This window comes from Lucilia sericata, unplaced genomic scaffold (assembly GCF_015586225.1).
Source record: "Lucilia sericata isolate MDLA Ls3-8-SP2 unplaced genomic scaffold, ASM1558622v1 Contig001680F_arrow, whole genome shotgun sequence".
In the NCBI taxonomy this organism is placed as follows: domain Eukaryota; kingdom Metazoa; phylum Arthropoda; class Insecta; order Diptera; family Calliphoridae; genus Lucilia; species Lucilia sericata.
In genome coordinates, this window is record NW_023995590.1 from 84,728 (window position 1) to 100,614 (window position 15,887).

Consider the following 15,887-nt stretch of genomic DNA (forward strand, 5'->3'; position numbering starts at 1 on the left):
GTCCGTCCGTCCGTCCGTCCGTCCGTCCGTCCGTCCGTCCGTCCGTCCGTCCGTCCGTCCGTCCGTCCGTCCGTACGTCCGTCCGTCCGTCCGTCCGTCCGTCCGTCCGTCCGTCCGTCCGTCCGTCCGTCCGTCCGTCCGTCCGTCCGTCCGTCCGTCCGTCCGTCCGTCCGTCCGTCCGTCCGTCCGTCCGTCCGTCCGTCCGTCCGTCCGTCCGTCCGTCCGTCCGTCCGTCCGTCCGTCCGTCCGTCCGTCCGTCCGTCCGTCCGTCCGTCCCGTCCGTCCGTCCGTCCGTCCGTCCGTCGTCCGTCCTCCGTCCGTCCGTCCTCCGTCCGTCCGTCCGTCCCGTCCGTCCGTCCTTCCGTCCGTCGTCCGTCCGTCCGTCCGTCCGTCGTCGTCCGTCCGTCCGTCCCGTCCGTCCGTCCGTCCGTCGTCCGTCCGTCCGTCGTCCGTCCGTCCGTCCTCCGTCCGTCGTCCGTCCGTCCGTCCGTCCGTCCGTGCGTCCCTCCGTCCGTCCGTCCGTCGGTCCCTCCGTCCGTTCCCTTCCGGTCCGTTCCCCGTCCCTCGTGCTCCCCCTCTCGCCGCCTTGATCCATTAGCCCCTAGCTTCGTGTATAAAGGCATCTTAGGAAAATTGCAAACATTTCAGAACCCCCATAAGGACCTTCAATCCCTTAAAAAAATCATCTTCATAATATATCTATTATGTAGTTAGAAAAAAATATATATTATTTTATTTCGAAATATATTCCAAGTCAAATACATCCATTACATACTACAGCTACAGTGGAAAAAAATGAACGTACACGTATACACTATATTTACAATCATCGAGAGAGGAGATATCAATATTAATCATATGATATATTAAATATATTAAGAGTCCACCAGTAGAGTGGCAGCGGCAGTAGCAAACCTAAACTGGCAAAGCACTCGAACCCGACGAACTTACACTACTCTTGAATAAGGAACCAAACAGTTTTATACCCGACGAACCGCCCGGTACTGTGCTAATGACCATAAAAGCTAAAGCAATCATTTGTAATAGAGCAAATAAAACAGTTAAGGCAGTACTTTGCGCCCATAAAGCACAATACAAGGTGGCAAATAAGCAGCTGAAATAGGCCGACGATACCAGGGCTCTTTCTTTAGTGAACAGAGTCCTAAAGAAAGCCATAAAACCGGAGAGAAAACAAAAACTTAGAATGAAAAATAAACTGCCCATGGTGTAGAGTAAGGAGAATTTTCTGGTCTTCAACAGCAATAATGGTATGTAAAACATGGAGATGGTCATGCATAAGGTGCCCATGCCCAGACAGGCCACAAAGCCCACTATGCGTTGTAAGCGCGACTAAAAATTACAAAGCAATCATTTAGCATTACAAATATGTATGTTAATTTTACAATAGTAATTACCAATTTAGGACAGCAGGAGTCCTGTGTTTCTTTTAACCAACTATTGGCTTCTGGTTCTGTGTTTCTGCTGAAAATATTACCAAATTCTGGTACCTTAAGTTGTGGCACTTTTACATTGAATTTTTTCTTTTGATCACTTTGTAGCAATAAATATTGATCTAAATCATCCTTTAGATTTGCCATTTTATTTCTTATAAACTTTATTTTAACTATATTAAATATTTGTTTAAAAACATTTGCCACGAATTTGTTTATTTTGTTACTTTTTCGTTTGGCATGCAACTTATTCGTTGTCGTTTTATATTTTCCAATTGCTCTTTGTTTTGTTTTTTTCTTATTCTCAGCTGTTGTATTACTCATACAATGGAAAAGCAGGGTTGTATTTTTTTAATCTACACTTAAAGAAATTTTAGCTGTAAAGTTATGGAGTTGAATTAATTGTTTAAAGTTGAACATTAAAATTATGATTAAGGGTATAATCGTGAAATGATAGTCATTGTTTTTCTGAGTACAAAAATGGAAAAATTGTTTTCTGGTCTATTCAGATCTGGGAGTTATGGACTGTTTGATGGACTTTGATACATAATTGAACATATCTCGATAACTAATTAATAATCCGATATGTTGATAAGTTCCTGAAAAGTTCCTGAAATACCTTTTTATTGAAATATAATTTATGTCATTACTATCAAAATCTATTATAATCGGACTCTAAAATACCTTATATCATATAGGATACTGCTAGAGAGACTAGTTTAAAATTAACATAAAATTTGGAAAAAAATCGAAAGCTAGAGAGCAAAGTATAGTTTACTAAAGTAATGAATACGAATCTGGTTTTAGAATTTATTCAATCATTACTATTTGCATACCCTATAGTCACTGATGCTCCAAATAAACCTAAAAAAAATTGGCTCAAAATAAGGAGGTTTATTCCATATTCGGATAAAAGTAGAGTAAGTAAGAAGATCAGATGCCAATCTTTTACTCCCTTTCAACGGGCGAAGATATTTAACCCTTTAGAAGTGAAGGACATTATTTGTCTTAAAATATCGAGACTTAATTTTGTCTATAAATCTAACCTTAACGTCTCTGGTATGATAAATTATATAAAATTACTAAGAGGAAGGATGAGATTTCGGATAGGTGTCCGACAGGGTGTATTGTCACCACTTCAGGGCCGCCTGAACCATCTTGATTACGAGGACAAAGTGGTATACAGCTACTCACATCTGGGGCCAAACCTATGAAGCATAACGTAATCCTGACAATTCTGTTATCATATCAGTAATGGCTACTAAAAATCTAATTGGAAATCATCTTCTCTATCTTTGCGCTCTGTTCATGCTTCGAAGAGAGCGATTTAAGCCGAAGTCAACTACAGAGGAAAGAATTGGGGAGAAGAGAAGGCGTTGGCATAAAATAGAGCTATGTCTATCTCTCTATCTAACTTCAGACAGCGTCGAACTAAGTTTATCTAGGATAGCTAAGAATTTAGGAACTTTCCTTGATGGTTGCATTGTCTGGTGGGAGGCCTCGAGAAAGGATAGTTACAGAAAGATGATCAATAAAGCTCAAAGTTGTGCCTCTATTGGCATTACTGGTGCCATTAGAAGCACTCCACTAGTGGCCTTGGACCTGTCATCCATAGACAATTCTGTAGCGGGCGTTGCGGCTAGGAATCTGCTAAGACTCCACGAGTCTTCTTTAGTTAAACCTTCGCGTGACGACCATACAAAAATTCTGTACGAAGTTGGCCTACTTAATCAGGGTAATTCCCCTCGCGGAATTACGGATTATGATATTACGACTCTAGAAGTCGTCGAAACACCTCTGATAAAATTTCCAACTAGGTATGATTGGCTTGTATCCGATATACTGTTTGATGGGTGTGCAGTTTTCACCGGCACCCGTGCCGGTATTTATATCGCTGATATCAACATAAAACGGTCCTTCAGACTCCCTGACGAATGTAGTGTCTTCCAAGCAGAGATCGTAGCGATCTGGAAAGCGACGGAACTATTACAGTATCATATCGATCCGGGGTCAGTTGTGACAATTTATGTTGATAGTCAAGCTGCTGCTGATTGTAGAAATGCCCTTAGGAACATTATGAGACTGTTTATCATTAGATTGTGTTGGGTGCCGGGACACTGTAATGTGAGCCTTCGAGCCTTGATATAGATGACAGAGAAAGGATGGTAAAACCAAAATACTTATAGGTATGACTGGATAGACGCAGTCTAAGAATTCTGATAGGGATGCTAACGGGGTACTGCTCAGTTAGGGCCTTTCTCAGTAAGTGGGACAGTAATACACCGGATTATTGTAGGTTATGCGAGGATGAAGAGGAAGTGGAGTTGATCGAGCATATAATTTGCCACTGTCCTATGATACAGAGTCTCAGGCGGAAATGGCTTGGAAATAGTTTCCACGACGAAATTGGGGATATTGCGGGTCTTGACCCTCGCAGTTTACTAGGTTTTGTCAAGGGCATAAGTCACTTCTTTGACTGGGCTTTATAGGGGGACGAAGACTTTCTCTTTTTTTTTTTTATTCTTTGGGGTACTGACTTGTTAATTATATGTATCCTTTACCTTCTTCTCTCTATCTATCTATCTATCTATCTATCTATCTATCTATCTATCTATCTATCTATCTATCTATCTATCTATCTATCTATCTATCTATCTATCTATCTATCTATCTATCTATCTATCTATCTATCTATCTATCTATCTATCTATCTATCTATCTATCTATCTATCTATCTATCTATCTATCTATCTATCTATCTATCTATCTATCTATCTATCTATCTATCTATCTATCTATCTATCTATCTATCTATCTATCTATCTATCTATCTATCTATCTATCTATCTATCTATCTATCTATCTATCTATCTATCTATCTATCTATCTATCTATCTATCTATCTATCTATCTATCTATCTATCTATCTATCTATCTATCTATCTATCTATCTATCTATCTATCTATCTATCTATCTATCTATCTATCTATCTATCTATCTATCTATCTATCTATCTATCTATCTATCTATCTATCTATCTATCTATCTATCTATCTATCTATCTATCTATCTATCTATCTATCTATCTATCTATCTATCTATCTATCTATCTATCTATCTATCTATCTATCTATCTATCTATCTATCTATCTATCTATCTATCTATCTATCTATCTATCTATCTATCTATCTATCTATCTATCTATCTATCTATCTATCTATCTATCTATCTATCTATCTATCTATCTATCTATCTATCTATCTATCTATCTATCTATCTATCTATCTATCTATCTATCTATCTATCTATCTATCTATCTATCTATCTATCTATCTATCTATCTATCTATCTATCTATCTATCTATCTATCTATCTATCTATCTATCTATCTATCTTTCTATCTATCTATCTATCTATCCATCCATCCATCCATCCATCCATCCATCCATCCATCCATCCATCTATCTATCTATCTATCTATCTATCTATCTATCTATCTGCCTATTAAAACATGCATCCGATAATTCCGCGCGGTTTTAAATTTACACAGGACGGCAACACAGAAACTGAGAACAGCGGCGCAAGATAAACAATGGTTCTCACACTCGCTCTCTCGTTCATCGAAAAAATGCGGTTTCTTTTTTTTGCCATTTACGAAGGCGAGTGCTCTCTTTCTCACTAATGCTCTCTTCTATGCGACAGATACAATTTTTTGAATTTTCAATTTAGTCATTGAGTAAATCGCGATGAATATGCATCGTTAAGGACGGTTACGTACGCGTTTTTCCCTCAAGTAAATGAAGAAAAACAACAACAACTATACTAAATTAAAGGTTTGTGTATGTAGTTATCTATCTATCTAAAACATACACACAGATACAAATATGTATAACATACACATATATACAACAACAACGGCAAGAAAATATTCATCAACAACAACTAAAAGAAGAATAATACAATAAAGTGAAAAAATTATATATAAATTATCATCTATGTATAAGTATAATTAAAACAATTACAACAACAAGCAAGAAAAAGCAAAAGAAAATAATCAAATAAAAACAAATTACAACAAATATTTAGAAAAAAGCAAAGAAAAAAAATTAATAAAAAGAAAATTAATTTATAATTAAAATTAATGAAGAAAATTAAAGCAGAAAAAAAACAACAATTTCAAAGAAAATTTAACAAATTTTATTACAAAATACAAAAAGTAAAGTGAAGAGCCAGAAAGAGGAAAAATATTAAAAAATTAAAATAAATTATAAAAGAAGAGAAGCAGTAATAAAATAAAATCAAGTATAAATTAAAATAAATTTTAGTGTAAAATCAATGAAAGAAGAAATTTAGAAAAAAAATAATAAAAAATTGCCAATGAATAATTTGTTTAAATACAAAAAAAAAAAAAGAAAATAAAGATGAGAGTGTAAATTATTTAAAAAAGAAATTTAAAATAAATTATAAATAATAAATACCAATCACTCGTCAAGAGAAAAATTCTTCTCTTTGGAAATAAAGCAAAATTTCAACAAAATTTTTATTTTGCCAAAAAGTGAAAATATAAATAAAATAATTTTGAAAAAAAGCCCATCATTATAAAATAAATAATATTTATAAAATCTTTATTTATTTATTGTTGCAAATTTAAGTTTTATTATTAAATCATTTCTTATTCATATATATTTTTTTTTAATTTGTGTTCTGAGAAAAAAAGCAAAATATTTATGATTTGTTTTTTTTAAATTGTGATGGAAATTTGTATTTTAGTGAATGAAATTCACTTAAAATTTCAAAGGAAATTATTTTAAAAGAATTTGTAAATAGGAAAATATAATTTAAAAAAAAAATAATAATAAATAAAAGAAATTTAAGCTTAAACCGGTTGCGGTATAAAAGTTAATTCCGAATTTTAAAAACTAACGTGTCTGATTACAAACAAAAAAAAAAAAGAGTCATATTTTAGCATCCTGGTCTGTTGGAGGTTTTGTTAAACTGTGGATTATATAAAACAGTTCAAAACCAGGACACTAAAAATAACTAATAACTAACTATAGATGTTTTATTTGCATCAATATCAGCCACAAAGAGGATTACTTTTAAAGGTATAATTAATATTAATTTTAAATTTAGAAATTTATTGACCGCTCAACTTTGTAGGTCTCAGTACTTTAGTACTTTTCGATATTGAAAAATATCTCGGTATTGTCAAGACATTTTCGGTACTTTTTCTAACTTAAAAAATTTTGATAAATGGACCAAATAGTAGTCTATAGTGTAATATATATTATAGTCTAGTACATAGTCAAGTCTATAGTACAGAATATAATCTACAGTCTCTTATATAGTCAAGACTATAGTCTATAGTATAGTTTAGGGTATAGTCTAGACTACAGTCTATAGTCTACATATACATATGTAGTGTAGTCTATAGTCTAGGCTACAGTCTAGGCTACAGTCTATAGTCTAGTCTATAGTTTAGTCTATAGTCTAGTCTACAGTCTAGTCTACATTCGAGTCTATAGTCTAGTCTATAGTCTAGTCTATAGTCTAGTCTATAGTCTAGTCTATAGTCTAGTCTATAGTCTAGTCTATAGTCTAGTCTATAGTCTAGTCTATAGTCTAATCTATAGTCTAGTCTATAGTCTAATCTATAGTCTAGTCTATAGTCTAATCTATAGTCTAGTCTATAGTCTAATCTATAGTCTTGTCTATAGTCTAGTCTATAGTCTAGTCTAAAGTCTAGTCTATAGTCTTATCTATAGTGTAGTCTATAGTCTAGTCTATAGTCTAGTCTATAGTCTAGTCTATAGTCTAGTCTTTAGTCTAGTCTATAGTCTAGTCTATAGTCTAGTCTATAGTCTAGTCTATAGTCTAATCTATAGTCTAATCTATAGTCTAATCTATAGTCTAGTCTATAGTCTAGTCTATAGTCTAGTCTAGTCTAAAGTCTAGTCTATAGTCTTGTCTATAGTCTTGTCTATAGTCTAGTCTATAGTCTAGTCTATAGTCTTGTCTATAGTCTAGCCTATAGTCTAGTCTATAGTCTAGTCTATAGTCTAGTCTATAGTCTAGTCTATATTCTAGTCTATAGTCAAGTCCATAGTTTAGTCTACAGTCTTGTCTATATTCTAGTCTTTACTGTAGTCCATAGTCTAGTCTATAGTCTAGTCTAGCCTAATAGCCTAATTTATAGAATAGTCTAGTCTATAGTCTAGTCCATAGTCTAGTATATAGTCTAGTCTATAGTCTAGTCTATAGTCTAGTCTAGTCTAGTCTAGTCTATAGTCTAGTCTATAGTCTAGTCTATAGTCTAGTCTATAGTCTAGTCTATAGTCTAGTCTATAGTCTAGTCTATAGTCTAGTCTATAGTCTAGTCTATAGTCCAGTCTATAGTCTAGTCTATAGTCCAGCCTATAGTCTAGCCTATAGTCTAGCCTATAGTCTAGTCTATAGTCTAGTCTATAGTCTAGTCTATAGTCTAGTCTATAGTCTAGTCTATAGTCTAGTCTATAGTCTAGTCTAGTCTATAGTCTAGTCTATAGTCTAGTCTATAGTCTAGTCTATATTCTAGTCTATAGTCTAGTCTATATTCTAGTCTATTGTCTAGTCTATATTCTAGTCTATAGTCTAGTCTATATTCTAGTCTATAGTCTAGTCTATATTCTAGTCTATAGTCAAGTCCATAGTTTAGTCTATAGTCTTGTCTATATTCTTGTCTTTACTGTAGTCTATAGTCTAGTCTATAGTATAGTTTAGGGTATAGTATAGGCTACAGTCTAGTATATAATATATATATTCTATAGTCTACATATAGTTTAGTCTAGTCTACATATAGTCTAGTCTATAGTCTAGTCCATACTCTAGTCTATAGTCTAGTCTATAGTTTAGTCTATAGCCTAATTTATAGAATAGTTTTTAGTCTAGTCTAGTCTAGACTATAGTCTAATTTATAGTATAGTCTAATTTATAGTATAGTCAAGTCTATCGTCTAGTAAAGTAGACAATAGTCATTTTAACAATAAATTAAAAATTTTAAATTTTCAATATTTTTCTTAAAAATTCAAATATTTAATTAAAATAAAAATTTTAAATAAAATTCAAACTTTTAAAAAAAAATTTAAATATTCTACAAAATTCAAATTTTTATTTTCAATAAAAAGATTATTGAAAATTCAATTTTTTTTTGAAAAATTCAAAATTTTCCTCAATATTCAAGATTTTTCTAAAAATTCAAAATTTTTTAAAAATTCAAAATTTTCTTAAATATTCAAAGTTTTCTTAAAAATTCAAAATTTTCTTTAAAATTAAAAATTTTCTTAAAATTTCTAATTTTTCTAAAAATTTCCAAATTTTCTTAAAATTTCTAATTTTTCTAAAAATTCAAAATTTTCCTAAAAATTTAAATTTTTCTAAAAAATCCGAAAATTTCTTAGAAATTCAAAATTTTTCTAAAAAGTTAAATATTTTTTTTTAAATTCAAATTATTTTTTTTAACTTCAAAAAAGTAAACATTAAAAATTTGAATTTTTACGAACAAATTTAAATTGTTACAGAAAATTAATTTTTTAAATCAAATTAAAATTTTAAATAAATACCTATTAAAATTTATAACAAAAATATTTAAAAAAAAAATTTCAAAAAAATTAAAAGATTTCTAAAATTAAAATTTTCTTTTTAAAGTTAAAATTTTAACTAAAATATCTAATTTTCAAAAAAAAAAAAATAATTTTAAACAAATTTTTATACAAACACCTACAAAATTTTAATGAAAATTCAAAATTATTCAAAAAATAAATTTTATTCAAATATTTATTTATTTTTTATTTCCAGCTTTAAAACTACCACAGAAAAAGGAATAATATTAACTCCCATCAAAACCACAACAGAATAAAGTAAAAACTTTTCCAAATCGAAAAAATCGGGCGCGTCTCATAACGATCGATCTCTTAAAAAAGTGTTGAAATTACGGTCGGTATGCAGAACAAACAAGTAATATTTTTAAAAATGTCGCCTTACAAATGCTCGAAGTAATAAAACAGTTATAAATTTTAAAAAAATCAAGTGTTTTAAATAAAAAAGTAAGTATTTAAAAAAAATTGAGTTTTTAACAAATAATCTAAGAAAAAAACCGAAAAAGTAGTGTTTTCTAAATGTGGACAGTGGAAAAAACCAAAGACCCAGAAATTAACAACCAAACGTGTTAAGTGCTAAACAACAATTAAATCAAACACTTAAAAAAAATAAAAGAAAGAAAAAAACAAGAAAAAATTTGAAATATTCTTGCTTTGCAAACGAAAAAACGTCCAACAACGACCAACAACACAGCACGAATAAAGAATCAAAAAAAATGGCACAATCAAGAAAACAAACAATTCATGTGAAACCCATATTCAGATACAAAATACACACGCAAACACAAACACACACACAGATACTTAAATATGTATCTAGCAAAGCTACAACAAATACCACTTTAACGCTTTGTAGTTTTACCAAGAGTTAAACTACAACAGAAAAGCCACACAAATTCATTTATGAACATATTCAGACAAACATGAGTGTAAAAATTGTATGTAAAATGGCAAAATAAAGGTGTATACAACATGGTTGGTGGTGGTGGTGTTGTCGATGATGAATAAAGCAAAAGCTACAAAAATATAAAATATTTTATTAGTATTATACAAAGAAAATTGTGTACAAGAAAAAAAAACCCTACCAAAGATATCAACCAACATTATTAATAATGTAAAAAAGAGAATTATTAAAATACCAAAGCAACAACATACAGTGACAGCTCCCCCATAATAGTATAGCACTTATTAAAAGAGGGTACAAATAACATCAGCTACAACAACAACGACAAACCGGGAATATTAAATGATTTCCCTATATAAACACAGGGCGAAACAACAACAAAAGCAATAAAATTCAAAACACATAAATAAAACAAAAATACAACATTTACTGCATTAAAACAAACAACTCACAGATACACACATACACTCTTAAAAAAGCCGCCAGTGTTGCTAATTTTTGTTCACCATTTCTTGTCAAATCATGTACCAACACCGCTGGAAGTCATCAGAATCAGGTTTCTTCAAAAACTTGGAAAATTTATAATTTATTTAATACCAAGACAAGATTTTAGACTAGACTATAGACTTGCCTATTGACTAGTCAATAGGCTATAGACTAGAATATAGACTTGGTTATAGGCTAAACTATAAACTGGAAAATACACTAAAGACTAAACAGTAGACTAGACTATAGGCAAGACTATAGACTAGGTTATAGACTAAAGACTAGACTATACACTAGACTATAGATTAGACTATAGACTAGACTATAGACTAGACTATAGACTAGACTATAGACTAGACTATAGACTAGACTATAGACTAGACTATAGACTAGACTAGACTATAGACTAGACTATAGACTAGACTATAGACTAGACTATAGACTAGACTATAGACTAGACTATAGACTAGACTATAGACTAGACTATAGACTAGACTATAGACTAGACTATAGACTAGACTATAGACTAGACTATAGACTAGACTATAGACTAGACTATAGACTAGACTATAGACTAGACTATAGACTATAGACTAGACTATAGACTAGACTATAGACTACACTATAGACTATAGACTAGACTATAGACTAGACTATAGACTAGACTATAGACTAGACTATAGACAAGGCTATAGACTATGGACTAGACTATAGACAAGGCTATAGACTATGGACTAGACTATAGACAAGGCTATAGACTATGGACTAGACTGTATCTTAGACAATAGACTAGAAAATAGACTAGACTATAGACTGGACTAAAGACTAGACTAGACCTGACTATAGACTAGACTACACACTAGACTATAGACTAGACTATAGACTAGACTACACACTAGACTATATCTTAGACAATAGACTAGAAAATAGCTAGTCTATGAAGACTAGACTATGGACTAGACTATAGACTCGACTATAGGCTAGACTACACACTAGGCTATAGATTAGACTATACTATAGACTAGAATATAGACTAGACTATAGACTAGATTATAAACTAGACTATAGACTAGACTATAGACTAGACTAGACTAGACTATAGACTAGACTAGACTATAGACTAGACTAGACTATAGACTAGACTAGACTATAGACTAGACTATAGACTAGACTATAGACTAGGCTATAGACTATAGACTAGACTATAGACTAGGCTATAGACTAGACTATAGACTAGACTAGACTATAGACTAGATAGACTATAGACTAGACTAGACTATAGACTAGACTAGACTATAGACTAGACTATAGACTAGACTATAGACTAGACTATAGACTAGACTATAGACTAGACTATAGACTAGACTATAGACTAGACTATAGACTAGACTATAGACTAGACTATAGACTAGACTATAGACTAGACTATAGACTAGACTATAGACTAGACTATAGACTAGACTATAGACTAGACTATAGACTAGACTATAGACTAGACTATAGACTAGACTAGACTATAGACTAGACTATAGACTAGACTATAGACTAGACTAGACTATAGACTAGACTAGACTAGACTATAGACTAGACTATAGACTAGACTATACTATAGACTAGACTATACTATAGACTAGACTATACTATAGACTAGACTATAGACTAGACTAGACTATAGACTAGACTATAGACTATAGACTAGACTAGACTATAGACTAGACTATAGACTAGACTATAGACTAGACTATAGACTAGACTTAACTATAGACTAGACTATAGACTAGACTATAGACTAGACTATAAAATAGTCTATGCACTAGGGCATACTATAGACTTGATTATAGACTATACTAGATTATAGACTATACTAGATTATAGATTAGACAATAGACTAGACTACAGGCTAGACTAGACTACAGACAATACTAGACTACAGACTAGACTAGAAAATAGACTAGAATATAGATAATACTATATTCTGGACTATAGACTAGAATATAATATAGTTTGTGCTAAAGCATACTATAGACTAGACTATAGACTAAACTATTGACTAGGCTGTAGATTATACTATATTCTAGACTATAGGCAAGACGATAATATAGTCTATTGACTAGAGCATACTATAGACCACACTATAGGTTATACTATAAACTTGACCATAAAGTAGGTTATAGATTAGATTATATATTATTTTCTGGACTATAAAATAGTCTGTGCACTAAGGCCTACTATAGACTAGTTTATAGACTATACTAGGCTATATACAAGACTATAGACTAGACTATGGAATAAGCTATAGATTAGATGTAAACTAAACTAAGGACTAGATTATGGACAAGTCTTTAGACTAGACTATGGACTATACTTTACATTAGACTTCAGAATAGAACTTGACTGTAGATTAGTGCCCAAATAGGTTAAAAACCAAAAAAATTTTCGTTAACCGCCTAAACGAATTTCATTTCCAGTTAAAAAAAAAACATCAGATTTGACAGGAAAAATGTCATATTGTTAACAGTGCACGCATCCTACAAAATAAAACCCTCTCTCTTCGTTTATTCAATCAATCGCTAGCTCACACATTTACTCGTTTTTTCCCGGAGATAAAGTTGAAAAACTACTTTGTTTTGTGTATATTTTTTGCTGAGTGTTTTTTTTTACACGAAAACGAAAGAGTCCGACTTATATGTTTGCTTCAAGTGTAAAAGAGATATATAAACAATAGAGAGTAGTATAATCAAGAAAACTAAAAAAGTATATGAAGGTTTGTGTGTATGTGTACGCTGTAGTATCTGTGTAGTATTGTAGTTAATGACGGCAGAGAAAAAAAACATAACAAAACAACCTCACACCAATTCAAAACCCCATTCAGCAGTAATCATCAAATAATATCAAACAGATGAAAAAAAACTAGCTAAACTACTTGCCACTACTTGATGTCGTTGTTGTAGCTGTAGCTTTTATTATTTTTTTTTTTATTTAACAAATTTTTGCAAGTGTAGTTTTGTGCATGTGTGTGTTTTCCCCTCAACTCTCATTGAGCTCTCAAGCAGTACCCCCCCCCCAAAAAAAAAGAGTTCTTATAAACATTGGACTTAAGGCAGCAAAACAAATAGGAATTCATGAAAAAATTTTATTATGTTTCGAAACTTAGAGTTGTCTGATGAAGGAAGGAAGCTTCCTATAAAGCCCAAGATGCTCTGATATTTTCGTTAAGTTAGATATTTAGTTTTTAAAAGGCTTAGTAGATTTTGGGTTTAAATTGATCCAAGAACGACTGAATGTCGTTCTTGTAGCTGACACATATGTATTAGCGGCGTAGTATCGGTATTGCGACTGTTTTCATATCGCCAAGTCGGCTGTTAATACAAATGCTGAAAATATCGATTGTTTGATGAGCTGTACGACAAGCAGGATATTCCCCTCCTAAAACCAGGGCATAAACAATTTATGTATCATGTTAAAGTCCGTAAAATTAACATAATCATGCGCTGGCTTTATCAGACTGTCTATCTCTGTGTCTTCACAATAATGAAGGTCAGGTTTTCCGATCACAAGATGCCACTGAAAATGCTACACATCAAAAAATATGTGATTTTCTACCCCAAATTTGATGTCCAATTGAGGCTTCTGTCTTCCAAGTTACTACTGAGAACGATAGCGATTCGATGTCCTTAGATTCACACACAAGCCGAATCTTGGCGGAGCTCACCGCATAACATCGAGGACCACCAGTGTCGTCCACTAGCAAGCCATTGTGATCGAACAATCCGAGGCCATTGGGAAAAAGTATCATTATGCTGCAGCAATAGTTATTGCGATCGGTGATTCCGTTTGGTCATGGCAGCCACATTCTAGTCAACATGCACCGTATGATAGGGCAAATATCAGGGATCAATGCGATCGTAAAAAGAAATCGAAAACTAAATCTCCAGACGTGGACCACTATCATCTACGTGAACAGTATTGCACCTATTAAAACTCTTAACTCGAACTTATAAAGTTCTCAACTTGAACTTTTTAATTACATTCACAACCTTTGTCCAATTGATATGAACAAGAAAGCAATCGAGGAAATGAAATTGCCAACAATGGCATCATCTTTGGAGAAATCTAATTTGTTTTTCCTTACCACATTATCGAACATAAGCGACGCATGAAGGGTCAAAGGAAATGAAACTGAAATATACCACTTGGAGAATATGAAAAATGCTCCCCTAACTGCCTTTCATGTAAGAGAAACTTGATTTTGTTGATCTTAGAAGAATCGTGAAAAATAACAACTTGTTACAAGAACTTTTCATGATCGGATGTAGTGCGAAAGAATGTAAGCAAATTAGTCAAAGAAGTCCTATAGGAAAGAATCTAATGAAATTTGTCAGAGAAATACCGGTTGGTTCTCTAGGGAACCACAGGACTCACAAAAGGAGCCAAATGGTCTCCAAGTATTATCACAAGAGGACAAGAGGGCATTCGAGTAAATGCTATTTCCAACATATTCGTACATAACGGATCATCTTTGAAGGAGACTGTTATCCCCTTACCACATTATCGAACTTGATCAACGAACGGACTTCAAAGGAAATAGAACAGAAATATAATAGGGGAATATTTCTGTTCTATTTCCTTTGAACTCCGTTCGAGAATATAAAAATGCACGGATCATCTTTGAAGGAGACTATTCTCCCCTTACCACATTATCGAACTTGATCGACGAACGGACTAAAAAGGAAATAGAACCGAATTATAACAGGGGAATATTTCTGTTATATTTCCTTTGAAGTCCCTTCGAGAATATAAATGCTCTTGCACTGGCTTTCATGGAAAAGAAACTTGAATTATTGGCTCCTGATGGAAATTCGCAAATGATCTTTGAAGAATCGGGAAAAACAACTACTTGTTGCAATAACTTTTCATGATCGGATGTAGAGCGAAAGAATCTAAGCAAATTAGTCAAAGAAATACTGGTTAATCTTCTAGGAAACCATAGGACTCACAAAAGAAGGAAACGAATGATCTCCAAGTATTTTCACTTAATTATCCAAAACTTTTACACTCTCTATTGTGAGAGAATATAGTGATCTATGATAACTGCATTCATTTCTTACTTCTGATCGAACAGAAATTTTGCTGTGATTTCAACTATTAAGATTTCTATGTACATTAAACCCAATATTTGGGAACTATTATGGGATTCCATGTGCAAATCTAAATCTTTACCTTATAATGGAATCAACTGTGGTATAAGACTTTTTCGTGATCGGAAATGTCTTAAGGATGTTGCGCAAAAGAATTTAAGCAAATTTGTCGAAGAAGTACTGATTAGTTGTCTCAGGAACCACAGGAGTCACCAAAGAAAGAGCCGAATGAACTCCAAGTGTCAAAGTTTAATTATGATCGTCTTATACAA

At 32.8% G+C, this 15,887-nt stretch overlaps 1 protein-coding gene and 1 long non-coding RNA gene across 2 annotated transcripts; one reads left to right on the forward strand and one right to left on the reverse strand.

The window, feature by feature from the left end:
• Positions 1 to 700: 700 nt before the first annotated feature.
• LOC119612400 (protein transport protein SFT2-like) lies at positions 701 to 1,743 on the reverse strand. Its single transcript, XM_037968206.1, has 2 exons — positions 1,416 to 1,743; positions 701 to 1,350 (listed from the first exon to the last, which is right to left on the reverse strand). The coding sequence occupies exons 1-2, from the start codon at positions 1,596 to 1,598 to the stop codon at positions 916 to 918; spliced, it is 618 nt and encodes a 205-aa protein (XP_037824134.1). The 5' UTR covers positions 1,599 to 1,743; the 3' UTR covers positions 701 to 915.
• Positions 1,744 to 6,206: 4,463 nt separating this feature from the next.
• LOC119612399 lies at positions 6,207 to 10,177 on the forward strand. Its single transcript, XR_005232138.1, has 2 exons — positions 6,207 to 6,558; positions 9,287 to 10,177. It is a non-coding gene; the product is annotated as an uncharacterized LOC119612399 (long non-coding RNA).
• The last annotated feature ends 5,710 nt before the right edge of the window (positions 10,178 to 15,887 follow it).

What these genes read in the sequence shown, in the direction of transcription:
- LOC119612400 (XM_037968206.1), bottom strand. Translation starts at nt 1,598, where the DNA reads ATGGCAAATCTAAAGGATGATTTAGATCAATATTTATTGCTACAAAGT. An exon ending in ACTCCTGCTGTCCTAAATTG is followed by an intron (nt 1,351 to 1,415) that starts GTAATTACTATT and finishes TGTAATTTTTAG; the next exon opens with TCGCGCTTACAACGCATAGT.